This window comes from Staurois parvus, unplaced genomic scaffold, assembly GCF_062004578.1.
Source record: "Staurois parvus isolate SC_StPar_1 unplaced genomic scaffold, SC_StPar_1.0 ptg000105l, whole genome shotgun sequence".
Lineage (NCBI taxonomy): Eukaryota > Metazoa > Chordata > Amphibia > Anura > Ranidae > Staurois > Staurois parvus.
The window spans coordinates 5,577,048-5,594,282 of record NW_028317901.1 but is presented as its reverse complement, the minus strand read 5'-3'; the positions used below and the strand labels follow the sequence as shown (position 1 = coordinate 5,594,282).

Sequence of the window (17,235 nt, the reverse complement as noted above, 5' to 3'; positions counted from 1 at the left end):
TATAGTTCTATATAGAAGGAGATCAGAGATCAATAATCACTAATAAGGGGAAGAGAAGGAGATCAGAAATAGACAATCAGGGTAATAGAGATCAGAGATCAATAATCACTAATAAGGGGAAGAGAAGGAGATCAGAGATAGACGATCAGGGTAATAGAGATCAGAGATCAATAATCACTGATCAGGGTAAAAGAGATAAATGACTAGAGATCAACAAATAGGGTAATAGAGCGCAATGATCAGAGATCATTGATCAGGGTACCAGGAGTTCAGAGATCAAGGATTAGGGTGATAGAAATCAATGACCAGAGATCAGGGTAATAGACGGTCATAGATCAGGTGAGATGATCAATATTAGGAGATCACTGACCGGGATAAGAGAGGGAGATCAGAGATCATTGATTAGGGTGATAGAGATCACTGATCAGGTTAGTAGAGATAAGAGGTCAGGGTAACAGAAGGAGATCAGAGATGATTAATCAGGGTGATAGAGATCATAGATCAGGGTGATAGAAAGAAGATCATTGATCAGGGTGATAGAAAGGAGATCATTGATCAGAGATCTTTGATCAGGGTGATAGAAAGGAGATCATTGATCAGAGATCTTTGATCAGGGTGATAGAAAGGAGGTCATTGATCAGAGATCTTTGATCAGGGTGATAGAAAGGAGGTCATTGATCAGAGATCTTTGATCAGGGTGATAGGAGGAGGTCATTGATCAGGGGGGATAGGAGGGGGTCATTGATCAGGGGGGATAGGAGGGGGTCATTGATCAGGGGGGATAGGAGGGGGTCATTGATCAGGGGGGATAGGAGGGGGTCATTGATCAGGGGGGATAGGAGGGGGTCATTGATCAGGGGGGATAGGAGGGGGTCATTGATCAGGGGGGATAGGAGGGGGTCATTGATCAGGGGGGATAGGAGGGGGTCATTGATCAGGGGGGATAGGAGGGGGTCATTGATCAGGGGGGGTAGGAGGGGGTCATTGATCAGGGGGATAGATCATTGATCCCCAAGTGATGTGCTGATGGTCCCCCCGGCACACGTGACCAGCGGGGCGTGTCCCTCCCCCCCGGTAGTACGGAGCCCCCCCGGTCCAGTGTCTGGTCCTCTTACCGACTCCCGCAGCTTCTTCTCGCAGTCCCGGTCCCTCTGGAGCCGCTCTGCCCTCTGCTCCGCCGCGTCCGCCTGCTCCTGCAGACTCTTGATCTTCCTCCTCACCGCCTCCAGAGAAGTCATCCCGGCCATGGCTGTGCTGTGTGTGCTCGCTCTCTCCCTCCCCGCTCTCACTGTGGCTCGCTCAGTCCGCAGACAGGAAGTCTCCTCCTTACATAGGCTCCGTCCCCTACCATTAACCCTCTTCTCACCCGGGGACACACCACTCTGGCCGCCGCCGCCGCCTGTGCTCTGTGTACGGAGAGTGTCAGCGGAGGACCCCCGACAGAGGACTGAAGGTGGGGGAGGGGAGGTGGCACTGCCCGTACACTGTACACACCTATATACAGGACTATCACCCGGCCTTAGCCAGGTACAGGGGACTCTGCTGCCATCTGATGGCGGGATGGGGGTAATACATCTCCCAGGTGATGGCCCTGTACACTCCATCCCTCTCACCAGTGTGAAGATGGGGGGAGGTAGGTGACTAACACCCAAATAAAAGGGTTTCATTTTTTCACATAAAAGGAGATTCTTTAAGACTCCATTCACACCTTCACGTTCCTAAGAACACACCAACACGTATATCACTCTTGCGGTATCATTATGTCTTCATGGCACCCCTAACACAGCTAGCAGCCACACAGAAAGTGTGTCTAAGTTAGCCTAAGGCCCCATTCACACCCGACAGATTTGTAGCTCAAAGCTCCAAAATGCTTGAGGAGCAAAAAAAATCAATGGCGGCGGTTCCCATCTCCACTCCCAAGTCGCCTGAAGCCAAACGCCTGAAGCTCAAACAAGTTCTGGAGCTTTTTTTTGTCGCTCAAATCGGGCAGATTTGAACATTTCTGAAGCATTTTTAATTCCATAGAATTGAATAGAAATGCGCAATTCGTGCATTTTTTAACATTTTTGCATGCTTTGTTATGCGTTTTTTTGTTGGACAGTTTTCTGCTCAAATTTAAAACTAAGTAAATAAATAATTTATATTGTAAAGCGCTGAGCAAACTGTTGGCACTATATCAATCCTGTATAATAATAATAGTAATAATAATAAATAAATAAATGTTAAATTAAATAAATACACAAATATATAAAGTAATCATAAATAAATAAAATAAATGAATAATGCATAAATCAATGATAACCCCTAACCCTAAAATATATATATATATACACACATATATACAGTTAGGTCCATAAATATTGGGACATCGACACAATTCTAACATTTTTGGCTCTATACACCACCACAATGGATTTGAAATGAAACGAACAAGATGTGCTTTAACTGCAGACTGTCAGCTTTAATTTGAGGGTATTTGCATCCAAATCAGGTGAACGGTGTAGGAATTACAACAGTTTGCATATGTGCCTCCCACTTGTTAAGGAACCAAAAGTAATGGGACAATTGGCTTCTTAGCTGTTCCATGGCCAGGTGTGTGTTATTCCCTCATTATCCCAATTACAATGAGCAGATAGAAGGTCCAGAGTTCATTTCAAGTGTGCTCTTTGCATTTGGAATCTGTTGCTGTCAACTCTCAAGATGAGATCCAAAGAGCTGTCACTATCAGTGAAGCAAGCCGTCATTAGGCTGAAAAAACAAAACAAACCCATCAGAGAGATAGCAAAAACATTAGGCGTGGCCAAAACAACTGTTGGAACATTCTTAAAATGAAGTAATGCACTGGTGAGCTCAGCAACACCAAAAGACCCGGAAGACCACAGAAAACAACTGTGAAGGATGACCAAAGAATTCTTTCCCTGGTGAAGAAAACACCCTTCACAACAGTTGGCCAGATCAAGAACACTCTCCAGGAGGTAGGTGTATGTGTGTCAAAGTCAACAATCAAGAGAAGACTTCACCAGACTGAATACAGAGGGTTCACCACAAGATGTAAACCATTGGTGAGCCTCAAAAACAGGAAGGCCAGATTAGAGTTTGCCAAACGACATCTAAAAAATCCTTCACAGTTCTGGAACAACATCCTATGGACAGATGAGACCGAGATCAACTTGTACCAGAGTGATGGGAAGAGAAGAGTATGGAGAAGGAAAGGAACTACTCATGATCCTAAGCATACCACCTCATCAGTGAAGCATGGTGGTGGTAGTGTCATGGCGTGGGCATGTATGGCTGCCAATGGAACTGCTTCTCTTGTATTTATTGATGATGTGACTGCTGACAAAAGCAGCAGGATGAATTCTGAAGTGTTTCGGGCAATATTATCTGCTCATATACAGCCAAATGCTTCAGAACTCATTGGACGCCGCTTCACAGTGCAGATGGACAATGACCCAAAGCATACTGCAAAAGCAACCAAAGAGTTTTTTTAAGGGAAAGAAGTGGAATGTTATGCAATGGCCAAGTCAATCACCTGACCTGAATCCGATTGAGCATGCATTTCACTTGCTGAAGAGAAAACTGAAGGGAAAATGCCCCAAGAACAAGCAGGAACTGAAGACAGTTGCAGTAGAGGCCTGGCAGAGTATCACCAGGGATGAAACCCAGCGTCTGGTGATGTCTATGCGTTCCAGACTTCAGGCTGTAATTGACTGCAAAGGATTTGCAACCAAGTATTAAAAAGTGTAAGTTTGATTTATGATTATTATTCTGTCCCATTACTTTTGGCCCCTTAACAAATGGGAGGCACATATGCAAACTGTTATAATTCCTACACCGTTCACCTGATTTGGATGTAAATACCCTCAAATTAAAGCTGACAGTCTGCAATTACAGCACATCTTATTCGTTTCATTTCAAATCCATTGTGGTGGTGTATAGAGCCAAAAATGTTAGAATTGTGTCAATGTCCCAATATTTATGGACCTGACTGTATATATATAATCTCCTAGATTGTAAGCTCTAACGAGCAGGGCTCTCTGATTCCTTTTGTACCGAATTGTATTGTAACTATAATGTCTACCTTCATTTTGAAAGTGCTGCGCAAACTGTTGGCGCTATATAAATCCTGTATAATAATAATTATATATATATATATATAAAATAATTGTTATTATTATTAATAATAATAAATAGATACATTAACACCCTAACCCCAACAATAAATACATAATAATAATGAATAAATTAACACCCTAACCTTAACAATAAATAAATAATAATACGTAAATTAACACCTTAACCCTAACAAAAAATAAATAATAATAAGAAAAAAAATAAAATAATAACCGCAACACCTAACCCCTAACTCTAACTCCCAGCCCTAACACCTAACCCTACCCTCTAACTCCTAACTCGAATCCCAGCCCCAGACTCTAACCCCAACCCCTAATCCTAACACCTAACCTTAACTTTAACCCCTTATCCTAACAAAAAAAAATAATAATAATAAATAAAAAATAATAATAAAAAAAATGCTGATGGAAAACTAGCAACGAATGATGAAACCGATGCTATTTTTCTCTATTGGCTAAGAAAAAAAAAGGGCAAAGCTCAAAAACTTTAAAAATGCTGTACAAAAACGTGCATACAAATGTGCGACAAAATATCCGAAACAACGCTCAAAAACACGATGCTCAGGTGTGAATGCAGCCCCAATGCGTATTACAAGGCTCACTGCTTAAAAAAGGTGCAGGAGCTACTTTGGTGTGTTTGATGTGCCTTAAATATCCAGGTTCTGGGTCCCGCCACCCATAGACATGAATGGGTGCAGGCGGCTATGTGCCACTATTTACGTAAAGTGGTTCATGCACACAGACGTAATGTCCCAAATGCTGGTAGTGTGTGTTTGGGACTTGCGCCTGTTGCACATGCACCACATTATACAAGTAGTGTCCCATAGCTGTGTACAGCCATCTACACCCATTCGTGTCTACAGAGAACCGTTTTCCGCACCTGCACATCCCAGGCATCAAAATACACAGCGTGTTTACATTGCATGGGCAAATATGCTCACATGCATGAAGAATAAAGTGTATGTGAACTCCAAGGCTGCATGCACATAGGTGCATTACAATACTCCCGTATGGGCTGGCAGAAAAATCCAGGGTAAAAAATTGCCCACTTTGGCACATAATTATACACATTCATGCACATTTATGATTGTATGGGGTTTATAAGCATTTGTGCAAAATAAAAACATTCTAGGGCCTAGCATATTTATTCATTGTAGCCAGTAGAATTAATTTACGTGCATATGAATTTATAGGCATTTCAGCACGTATATGTGTACATTATGCCAGTAAGCTCCTCTGCAAACCCAGCCTTGGGACTTCGGGATGGACTTTTATCTCCAAAGCTGGAGGAAGGATCAGTGAACTGTAGGTATGATGATGTCACCACTAGGGACTGACAACTCATGGGGTCCCCGGGCAAGAGGGGATCATGGGGCCCCTGTGTCCTTGCCCAAACTCAAAAAAGCCTATGAAAAAAGGTACAAGGGGCATCTCATGGGGCCCCCTTCTGACCCCGGGCCCTCGGGCAGTGCCAGTTTCCAAATGGTCAGTCCGCCCCTGGTCACCACACTTGTGCTCATCAGCCATCTCTAAAGTGGATTTATGGATAAAACCTTGTTTTGGTTAGACTAGGAAAGGGTTCAACCCACTGTAAGCTTTTTTTTTCTTTCTGTCTGTATAATGTAAAGAGTCTGTCTATACAAATCTGATATCATGGTTTTTGGTAGATGTAGGAGGAGTAACCCACATACCAGTGTCCTATATCTCCCAGGGATCTATGTCCATGTGAGTTCCCAGGTCTGCACACTTGTCACTGCCATTATAAGCACTCTCAGTACTGGGTCATGGGTTTGTAATTTGTTGTATAGCAAGAAAGAAGAGATCTGAACACGAGAGGTGGATGAAGACCAGGACAGAGAGCCTGTAATCAGAGCCCTCAAGAGAAGATGGGGTTGTCTCATTTCACCAGGCTCCACTTATATTCGAAAAATCAGTTGTGGTCTAATTATTACATTGATTACACAATCTGGGAGAAAAAGTGACAAATGGAATCAGATACTTGGTAATTATTACAAGAAGAAGCAGATCTCAACAATGAGTTCTTCTGATCCTTGAGCACCTTGAACATTACCAGGACCCGCCACAAATCCTTCCTTGGCAAACGAATGGGTGTAGCGCACAAGCGGTAAAAGCTTTGTACTCCAGCATCCTATTGAAATATCAGGTAGTGTACGGCCACCCTAAATGTGGAGACCTCCTGTACAGATTGCATCTGATACTCATTTCCTTCTATACCTTACATGTACAAGCATACCAATGCCAGTCCATAGTATGAAACTTGAAAAATCAAAAATTTGCAGTTGCATCTTATATAATATGGCTCCTAGGCAAACTGTGTTGTGTCTATTTAAACAGAACAGGTGGGAAAAGAGGAAAAACTGGATAGGTAGTACAATCAAGAAGGAGGAATAGAAGCATTGAGGTTATTTACCTAGCAAATGAATTACCAGGGAAGTTACTCAGAGCAACCAACAATACACAAATGTGGATGGCCATACAACATTTGTTGGATTCAATAAAAATGTGTAAAGCTTTACCAAAGTATCAATTACAGTTGAGCTGCATTTATACTGCCTCCCAACTGCTCCCCTTAAGCTTCAATAGGCAGTGGATGGGGGTTTTTACATGTTGTGGTGGCAATGCTTCACTTTGCACCTGCTACAAAATCTAATCGTCATGTAGCATTCGGTAGGCCTCAAGAACGGGACACATTCAGGTGAATGGGGAAGCACTGCAACTATGTGCAATGCATGCAGTTACAGTGTATTTGTTAATATACACTGTAGGGTAATAGGGTTAAACCAGATAGCAATGAGGCACCTTCTCAGTGCCTGTCAATTGCCTCTGAAGCACAATCTGAATGTGGATTGGGCTTCAGGGGAGAGGTAGATTTAGATGCACATCTAAATCTGCCCTAAAAAAATTTTTTTTTCATTTTGGATAGAGTAGGGAGGGTTTTAACTGCCAGTTTTTTGCCATTTGTATACCATTGAGGAGATTTCCCTTCACTTCCTGTCCTAGAGCTAACAGGAATGGGGAGGAAGTCCCTCCAAAATGAGGGAATCCCTGGTCTCCATTGAGAGATTTCCACTCTATTCCTCTTCTGGTGACAAGCCAGAATTTGGGTTTTTTTTCACTTTCACTGTCAGAGGTAATGGTAAACAAGACAACTAGAAAAGGTGAATCTCCCTAACAGGGGCATGACAGCAATAAAAGCCTGACAGGTGTTGTAATCCCTCTCCTCGCTATCTAAAACTAGAAAAGAAAGTTTTGCCTTTAGTTATATTTTAAGATAAGTGTAACCCTTTGTTAGAACAGCCAGTGTGCACATCTAGTTTACCACTGATAATGAAGATCTGCCAGCACAGAACTCCCAGCCCACTCCTTAACATTACATAGAAGGGGAAAGCTAGGTAAGATTTGTAGACAATTTGGCAGCAAAACTTTATATATTTGATATAATTGTCAAATTTATAAAATGTAAGATATGTTCAAAGTTAAATCTTATTTTACTGAATAGTCCACACAGGAGTGTACATCGGGGTTAGGAAAGCTGAAAGTTAAAATCTGATTGTACAAACTCTGTACAGATTACCACCATTTGAGTTGTGTAAAGACCTAACTATGCAATCCATCAAATTTGTATCTAAATAATTAGACTCTTCAATACATAGGCAATTTTACAATCAGATTGTGACGTGTGGGGCAGCACAGTGGCTAAATGGTTAACACTTCCGCCTGGCAGTATTAGGGTCGCTGGTTCGAATCCCAACCCCGGCACCACCTGCCTGGAGTTTGCATGTTCTCCCTGTGACTGCGTGGGTTTCCTCCGGTTACTCTGGTTTCCTCCCACCCTCCAAAGAGATGCTGGTAGGTTAATTGGCTCCTGTCTAAATTGGACCTAATATGTGTATGTATGAATATGAGTTAGGGACTTTAGATTGTACGCCCCTTGAGGGTTTTTGGCTGATGTGAATGTACAATATATATGTAAAGCGCTGCGTAAATTGACGGCACTATATAAGTACCTGAAATAAATAAATGTGTGGCCAGCTTTATCTAGTTACAAGATTGGTCACTATATTTTTTTTATTATTATGATTTATATAGCACCAACAGTTTGTGCAGCACTTAAAATGCTCAAAGGCATAGGATTAATTTGATAAAGGAGTAGAGCAGAAAGGATGTTCACTGGACTTGGTGAATATGGTGGAGCTGGATTCACTTTGAATATCCAGTCATGTGCAAGGGTAATACAATAACAGGACTTTAACTTGCACATGACTGGTGAATTGAAATGAACACACCTTCACTGAGTTAAGTGAACATTCACATTTCAAAGCAAGCAGTCTCTACAGCTTAAGTAAATCAACCCCTATAGAGTGTCACTTTGTTTCACAAATGACACTTGTGGAATGCCCTACAGGTTAAAGACTAAGTGGTGCAATATGCCTTCTTACCATTAGAGGGCGCTAATTGCTGCTGTATGGTCATTGCCTGTTCTACAGTATGATAACATCACTAGCTATTTACATACAGTTTAGGAGGAAATCCTAAGGTGACAATATAAATTGTAAGCACTTACAAAAACTGATATGTAAATTTCCCTTTCATAAAGTATATGTAAATTATAATGATATATTTATATCATTATAATTATTAAATGCACATATATGCAAAGATCAAATTACCTATTAACCTAACTATATTATTGCAAGCTACACATGGACTGATCTCTCATCTAAATTCACAAAAGATGGGGGATCAGGCCTTCCAATATTCCTCCCAGCATGCTTCATTCTTAATACATGCACAGGGATAGAATAGACCTTTATGATTAATAGGTGAATATTCCTAATTGGCCACAGAAAGTTTTCTGTATGATGAAAACCAGCCTCTGATGCCAACAATGAAAGCCGGCTTGACCCGAGGCTTGCTTCTGTGCCCATATTTAAACCTTACAATATTTCTACTCTGTTAGAGGTGCCATTGCCGCCAGTAATTAGGCAGTGTAAATCTACACCAAGGCTACCCATATACATTTAGATTTCTCTTGTTCAGTCCATGGGCTGATCTAGAGAAAATCACTTGATTCCCCCATTCAAACTTAACAACCTGGAAGGAACTGTACTGCCGGCTGTTGTATTCAGGTAGCTGTGGGTGCCTGAATACCCAAACAGCGACTGCATTTGATTGGATGCAGTTACTATTCAGCCAAGAATTTTCCATCTGGATCAGTCAATTTTTAAATTGACTTTTGTTGAGCCGGCTGGTTCCAGCAGAGTCACCCACAGCTTGAGTTTCAGCCAATTCAGTAGGAATTGGCCTAAATTGGAGCTTTGTATGGCCAGCTTAGGGCAAGGTCTGATTTACCAAAGTGTGAAAAGAGGTTAGGCCAGCCTGTGTGCAAGCATCCATTCATGTGTGGGAGAGGCTCTGTCTTTGTAAAATCCCCAGTACATGATATATGATTCTGTCAGTAACTCCATTAATGGATAGTGGATGCAGCCTGCTTCCAGGTTAGCATGCACTCTTTGGGTACATTACTGCTTTCTCTACCCTTGTTCTATTTGCACTTGTTCAGTAAGTCACGTGATGCAAGAAATGTTAGTTAGTTGGGAGTTAGTTGGGCAATGAATAGAACTCTGAGTGCAGGAAATATAACCAGACATGGAGGGCCAGGTCTGTAGAGAAAGGAATTCAGCACTCAGAACATACATAGGACCCTCACCTAACACAGCTAACAGAGATATGTACATACAATTTTACATTGTTGGTAACATCTGATACATGTATAAAGTTCATGAGTTTATCATCACTAAAGACATGGGAAAATTGTGGGTCAAAATATGTTTGAATTGGCCATACACTATACAATCTGTGTACAGATTTACCAAGACTATGTCATATGAGGACAAACCTAAACAGGCCATTCAAATAGTGTGAATACAGACAGGCCCCTGCACTACATAGCTGATGGCAGATCTAATGGAGATTGTATAGTGTATGGTCAGAAACACAGGAAGACATTAATTAAATGTTGTAATGTACAAGTACCACAAACCTGAGAATCGGTGTCATTAATATATCAGGGATAACAGTGTGCCCCCATATTCTCTCCTGAATTTAGACACATGTTCTTTCACATGTATTTAAAGTCAATGGCAAACGTCTAGATTTGGACAAAGGAAACATATGTATAAGCAGGGGCGGAGTGATCGTGAGAGCACTCGGCACTGCCCAAGGGCCCAGGGTCAGTAGGGGGCCCCATGAAATGCCCCTGGTACCTTTTATAGGCTTTTTTGGGTGTGCTTTGAATGTGCTCAAGGACACAGGGGCCCCATGATCCCCTATTGCCCGGGGGCCCCAAGAGCTGTCAGTCCTCCCCTGTGTATAAGCATTGTATTAACTGTCCTATGTGGACTTATGTGCCATTCTGAGTCATTCTGATTGGAATTGTGCTCTTTGCTGCATACAAGAAGCAATTATCAGCAGATCAAATGTAATCCATCATGATAACTGACTCTCATATAAGCAAGTTCAGTACCACAGCTACAGTATATAAAGTATATAAATAAACACTAAACACATGATCCTAATAAAAGACATATTAGACATCCTCACTTACTCACCTATTTTAAGACTGGTAGCTTTTATTAGCTCACAGTACATTATACAGCATCACTGGGGTACAGCCTTATTAAGGAGTTAGGGAATCAAGCAGTGATCCTTTATACACTCATCTATAGCAACATGAGTTCAGTTTTACTGTACTTAGATCAGTTGAAAAGGTCTGCAATTGCTTTTTATGGGTTATGGTTCTCTTGCTCTTTGCTTTGTTCAGTGTGTGTATATATATATATATATATATATATATATATATATATATGTGTGTGTATATATATATATATATATATATATATATATATATGTGTATATATATATATATATAACATTTTTATTATTTATTTATTTTCAGTTAATGTTGAGATGCTTGGTGGGCTAGTCTTACAACAAATGGATTCCACTCCACCTTACATTAAATAGTCCATCTTAATGTAGAGTTGTGGCATCAAATATTCAGCAGTAAATTCTTTAATCCTAGTAATTTACCATATCATAGTACACAAGGAACCAAAATACCAAATACCATATCATGGTACCAAATACCAAAAGTGTATACTTGAGAAAGGAGGGGCCCGAAACTGTCATTCATTTTGGTTCTATGATATTGTAAACCAATTAGTAAGATTTATGAAGTTATCTCAGGAATATTTGTGGTCACACATGTATATTTTATGTTACACATAAATTTTACAGCGTGCAATCACTTATACAGACATAGTGTACAGTATATAAAATGTGTTATCATTGCAAGAAAATCCCATTAATGATGCAATATATAATTTAAGTACTATATTTATATAAAGAATGATGTATATAAAAGACTTAAAAAAAGGTGTGATAAAAGATGTTTATTGTAACATATAGTTAGTTATACTGAGGCCTCAATTATGGATCCCAAGCTAATAAAACCTCCCATTTTGTTCATTCTAGATCTGTATCTTTCATCTGTGCCAACAGTCTAACTGTATGTGATCATGTTTGTTGTCTCAGTGCCAAAACTCAGGCACAGATTATTCAAAACTTCCCATTCAGGTAATAGGTTGGCAGATCCCAGAGAATAATTACGTCTATGTTATGTTTGATTCACTGCATTAAATTGCGTAGCCTTGGGCTTTCCTTAAATAAACTAATTCATTAAGACAAGCCTCTGCGCGCTTGTAACATTAAAGAAACAGCAATAACTGTTCTCAGTTTAAACCTCCAGATGAGATCCTCTCTCTCAGTCTGGATTCTGCATGGAGAGCGATTTCTAAATAGTCAACATACTTTTCCTTATAAGGAATATCTGTCTGGAATCCATATGCAGCCGCTTTCACTCCACAATACAGAATGTTCCATTGTATCATAGACTGCAAGCTTCAGACCTGTGCTGCCATTACAATGTACACTGAGCTTCAGAACTGACAATAGGCTTCAGAATCACTTTCTACAACAGCTTTCTCCCAAAAACAAATTTCTTGGATTATTCCTAGTGAGCTGATTACTTTTAAACATATAGTAAACACATCATTATTTTTCTGTCACTGAAATATTTAAAAAAATAGACTTAAATACTATATATATATATATATATATATATATATATAAATAAATATATATATATATATATATATATATATATATAAAATATTTAATACCTTCCTAGTATTTCCCTTAAAATGGAATGTTTTAATTGTAGAATTATAAAATATGCTCTAGAAGGGGATTGATAATGTATAGGGAAGCTCATGCATGGTATACTGAAGGGTCCACCCAGAACCAAGTTATTTAACCTTTGACAAGGAGCAGACAGCTGAGGCTGAGAGTCTTGAGTGTATACCATATAAAGCTTGGAGTTATATATAAACCAAGTGTGTGCCTATCTCTGCACTCTGCAGGAACAGCAAGTATCATCTTCCTCCTTCCTTTACTGTAAGGACTGGAGTTCTCCTTGGCAGATGTATGACAGATTGGAAGAAAGAGGTCACTGCAAAATTTAAATGTCTCCTGTCATCTACAAAGACTCTTGTCTCTGACCTCATCAGCTAACAATGGCTGGACATCAAAAAGATTTTGCCTTTCAGATTGCTAATCCCACTTCCATTTTTCTGCCATGCTGTCACACACCTTGTACAACTACTCTAAAAGTTGTTCTCTGACGACTGTCCTCTTTGGAATGGAAGCTTTTTTCCAATTCACTAAAATTACATTCAGAATTATAACCCTGAAACATTTTCTAATGCACATTTATTAAACTGGATTTGGGGAAATGAAGTTGCTTGCATCGCTAGAATGGAAAATGCAAATACTGGCTGTTCTATTACAAAAATTGATTCTAAGGCCACATTCAAGCCTAGAGATCATCAGAACCATAAGGAAACAAATAGGAAATAGCTAATATGTATAGTTCTATAACCCTAATAGTTACAATAGGGGCTTAATGCCTAAAAATCTATGGAATCTAAAACAAAAGGTACCAAAACTAGCCCTAGGCCTATAATAAAAGGATAATGTATGGATGTGACTTACTAAAGAAATAGACAGCTCACAACACAGTACAGTTGTGTTCACTTTAATTACCCAATAATGTGCAAGGGGACTGGGAAGTTAGAAATTGAATATGATTGGATAATTGATGTGAAAAGAGCTTTATTGAGATATAGGGAACATACTACTGTTTTAGTATGTCAACCCCATTGTTTCATGATTATATTAAATTCCCATTTAACTGTACATTTCCTTCCTAATTCCATTCTATTGCCTATAGTATCCCAAAGAGATTTTACTTTTTAGCCCCTCCCCTATCTGAAATTCTATATCCTTCATTCAAAAAACAGGGCTGATTCATCAAAACTGTATTGAAACACAAGTTTAAAGCTGTTGCCCATAGCCGCCAATTAAAGGTGAACTCTGCTCAGCTGCTAATGGCAACAACTCTAATTTTTCGCTCATTTTCTTTTCCTTGGCTTTGCTGTCTATTCCCCAATTTTTGTTGCCCTGATATCTCAATAATGATGATTATGTGCACATTACTACATATACATGTATGTGTGTTTTGCGTTTTTTACAAAAATGCTGTATACAGCATATATATGTGTGAATTAGTTCCACTGTTTAGTAATCCTTAGTCATGAGTAGTTCATTAATCGGTTAATCATATCAAATGAAAGTTGTCTATCACAGTTAAATGTTTCAGTTGTGAGTTAACCCATACCATGCTGAGGTGTCTACTAATCACCAGGGAATACTCTATAGCCTTGAATAGGCCCCTCAGACAGTAATGGGCGAGTTAATGAAAATATTCAATATATTGGGTTACATTTGTTAATGTAAGTAAATGGAAACATGTACAATTTGAAACATTTTAGGAATGGCCCACACCCCTATGTGACACATGCAGTGCAATATGGCCAGGAATGTGTGAATAGAACAGGTGCAAAGCTAGTGTCTTAGCAAGAAAACAAAGGGATGTGCAATGGTTGGGGACTTTTGGAACCTTAACTTACATCAGTGGCCTTCTTCTCAGCAAGCTCCAACTTTTCCTGGGCATCTTTAAGGGCTTCTGAATATTTGTCCAGCTCATCCTCTGTACCCTTCAGTTTCTTCTGCAGTGCTACAAGTTCATCCTCCAGCTGTGTCCGGGTAGGACCAGTGCCATGGGGGGCAGTGGGTGCACGGACGAGGGCAGTGACGAGGGGGTAGTAAGGTGTGGCAGCAGGCAACAGAGGTGCAGAGGGAACAGGACAGGAACCACAAGGAGAGAGAGAGAAAGGGAGAGAGAGAAAGAGAAAGAGAGAAAAGAGTTAGACAGTTGTCACTGGTACGGTCTTATACCTTAGTGGCCTTCTCTTCCGCAGTTAGGAGGCTCTCTTCAGCCTGATGAAGGTCATCCAAAATCTTATCCCTTAAATCCTCAGTCTGCCGCAACTGCTTTTCCATTTGGGCAATCTCCTCCTCTAACTAAGTGGAGGTATAATGATCAGGAACAAGAAAAATAGGAGATATCAATGTATTCATGTACTATTAGTCCATCGATTTAATATAATGTATATGTAGATACGTTATTCCAATAAATAGAAGGAGCCAATGGAACAAAGGCATGAAATCTGCTCATAATGAAATGCTTATTCACAAACTCCCAGTAACAGAAATCAAATCAACATAGTCCATTTAGGGAAGTAATAGGAACATGAACCATGTCTATTATCCATTGTCAATTATGTGAATAAGCCTTTTGCTATAGCAGGAAGACATGACATTTTGGAAGGTGCTCTTATTACAGCTTAATATAGGCAGTCAGCACTTTTAATAAGCAGCACCTAGTGCTGAGCTCTTGGTGACAATCACAAATACAAAGATAACATGTCATTGTCAGGCTCAGCAGCCAATATTTAGAAAACATTTGTTCCATTTCTCAAATTTGTTTCTACCATCTATCAACTTGCAACAAATGTGTGAATCAGATCTGCTGGTAGGACTCATGGGTCCATTCAGTGACAGTTTATAGAGTGATGCATTAAAGCAGTATTAAATCCTAAAACAAAAAAATGTATTATATTGCAGACAAGTAATTTTTAGATGTAGTAGCTGCATTAGTTTTTTTATTAAGCTTTTCTTTTAGTTTCACCTGGTGTCTGGCCAGTAAATCTGATTATTTTTTCACTTCCTTTAACAGACCAAGCTGCCTAGCAAAAATGGCAGTTATAAGGTTAAACAAGCTGTTTAACACTGACAGGGGTGCTTACATTAGTCAGATTTGATTGATTTATCTAAAACTTTTATCACAAAAGAAAAAATAAACGGTTGCTGTAACTGCTTAAAAAGTTTTAGCTGGAGTTCTGCTTTAATTTGTTAGTCAAGTCCATCTATATGTGCTAGTCCATCTAACACTACCCTGTCCCCGGGTTGACAAGGCTGCTGTACAAAGGTGTCTCTATTGCTCTTCCATCCATACATGAGACACTCTAAGGCTGGCCATACATTATACAATTTTCTTGAGAATTGTGCTTTAGATTTACCAAAAACCATATAATATGAGGTCAAACTTAAACAACAGTTTCAATTGTATCCAATTAGGCAGGCCCTTGCACTACACAGTTGAAGGTAAATCTATAGGAAATTGGGCAGAAATCGGATAGAAATCTGTATAGTGTATATGGACAAGAAGTGTGCTAACAGCACAGATCACCAGGTGAAAATAAAGCAAAAAAGACAAAAAAAAAAAAAGAAAAAGAAAACTAAAGCAGTCACCACATTTAAAGATTAATAAGCTGCAATGTAATAAATTTTTGGGTTTAATACAGCTTTAACATTTCCAAGAAAAAGGTGAACATATTAGGATGACCTCTTGGATAAAAATCAGGACTGGCACTTGATGTCCTCTATTGGCACTGCTCTAGGGGGGGCTTTTGGCTTTTGGTGGAGTAGGGAAAGTCCAAGCAGACCTGTTTGCTCTTGTCCTCTGCTCCCTTCTTGTCAGCTTCAGCCTGTTCTGCTCTGTCCAAGGCATTTTCCTTGTCGAGCTTGAGCATCTGCATCTTCTTCTTGATGGCGTCCATGGCTGCTGGTTGGGCTGGGGGCTAGTCACACACAGAACCGGGACAAGAGGACAGGACCTTGGAGGATGCAGAGAGAGCTTCCTTCTTAGACTGAGCCCTGGGCTGGAGTGCAAACTCTCAGCTGTTCCAGCCTCAGAAATATGTACCAGGGATGGGTGAGGGGGGGTTACACAAATTCCTTAGGACACCCAATACTTTTTTGGGAGCCTTGCCTCTGTGTCCCACTGCTGGCTTTTTTTAAGGCTGGCTCCTTCTATTCGCTGCAGCCAACCATTTGACTGCATTTGACTATATAAGGGGTGTGATGGGCAGAGGCATACATGGCTGGATGGGAGGGGGAGGCTGGGATGGGATTGGGGGGGGAGCAGCCTGTTCCTATTTCTAAACCTCTAGGCATGAGGCTGCAAGGGGAGCTCTCTGCTACATGGGACTTCTCAGGATAACTCCTTCAATTAACCATTATCTTCCTGCAGGGATTAATGGAGCTCCTACTGCTTTCTGATCACTCAGATGATGATGAGATGTCTGTATAAAGTCTGTACATAATGACTCCCAGACTGAGAGGGGGGCTACCAGAATATCAGGATGACATGTGGATCCTTTGTATACTTGTAGTATTTATTGATCCTGATGTAGATCCTTTTACACTTCTATCATTTATTGATCCTGCCATCATCTTATTGACAGGTACTAGAATGAACACTTTATGATAAAGAAAACTGATTTTTAAAGCACACATTGGGGGGAGATTTACTAAAATTGGAGAACACCGAATCTGGTGCAGCTGTGCAGAATACCCAATCAGATTCTTACTTCAGTTTGTTCAGTTAATCTAGGTTCACACCTATGCATTTTCTGTTGCCTGTCGCAGAAACGCACAGCAGTCCATTTAACATGATTTCCTATGGGACATGTTCACATCTCTGTCAGGAACTTTT

General features: G+C 40.1%; 1 protein-coding gene and 1 long non-coding RNA gene across 7 annotated transcripts in view; both read right to left on the bottom strand.

Annotated features, from left to right (window-relative positions):
• Positions 1-16,423, bottom strand: part of TPM1 (tropomyosin 1) — a 47,467-nt gene extending 31,044 nt beyond the window's left edge. For 3 of the 6 annotated variants that reach the window (XM_089671432.1, XM_089671430.1, XM_089671431.1), the window contains exon 1: positions 1,116-1,262. In XM_089671432.1, coding sequence (XP_089527558.1) covers positions 1,116-1,247 — 132 coding nt within the window. In that variant the 5' untranslated portion in view covers positions 1,248-1,262. Of the gene's footprint in view, positions 1-1,115; positions 1,263-14,245; positions 14,372-16,183 lie in introns of those variants that run through there. The other 3 variants (XM_089671427.1, XM_089671428.1, XM_089671429.1) reach the window with 2 other exon arrangements.
• On the bottom strand, positions 2,441-3,727 carry LOC149467633 (uncharacterized). Its single transcript, XR_016311907.1, has 2 exons — positions 3,538-3,727; positions 2,441-2,748 (listed from the first exon to the last, which is right to left on the bottom strand). It is a non-coding gene; the product is annotated as an uncharacterized LOC149467633 (long non-coding RNA).
• Positions 16,424-17,235: the final 812 nt, after the last annotated feature.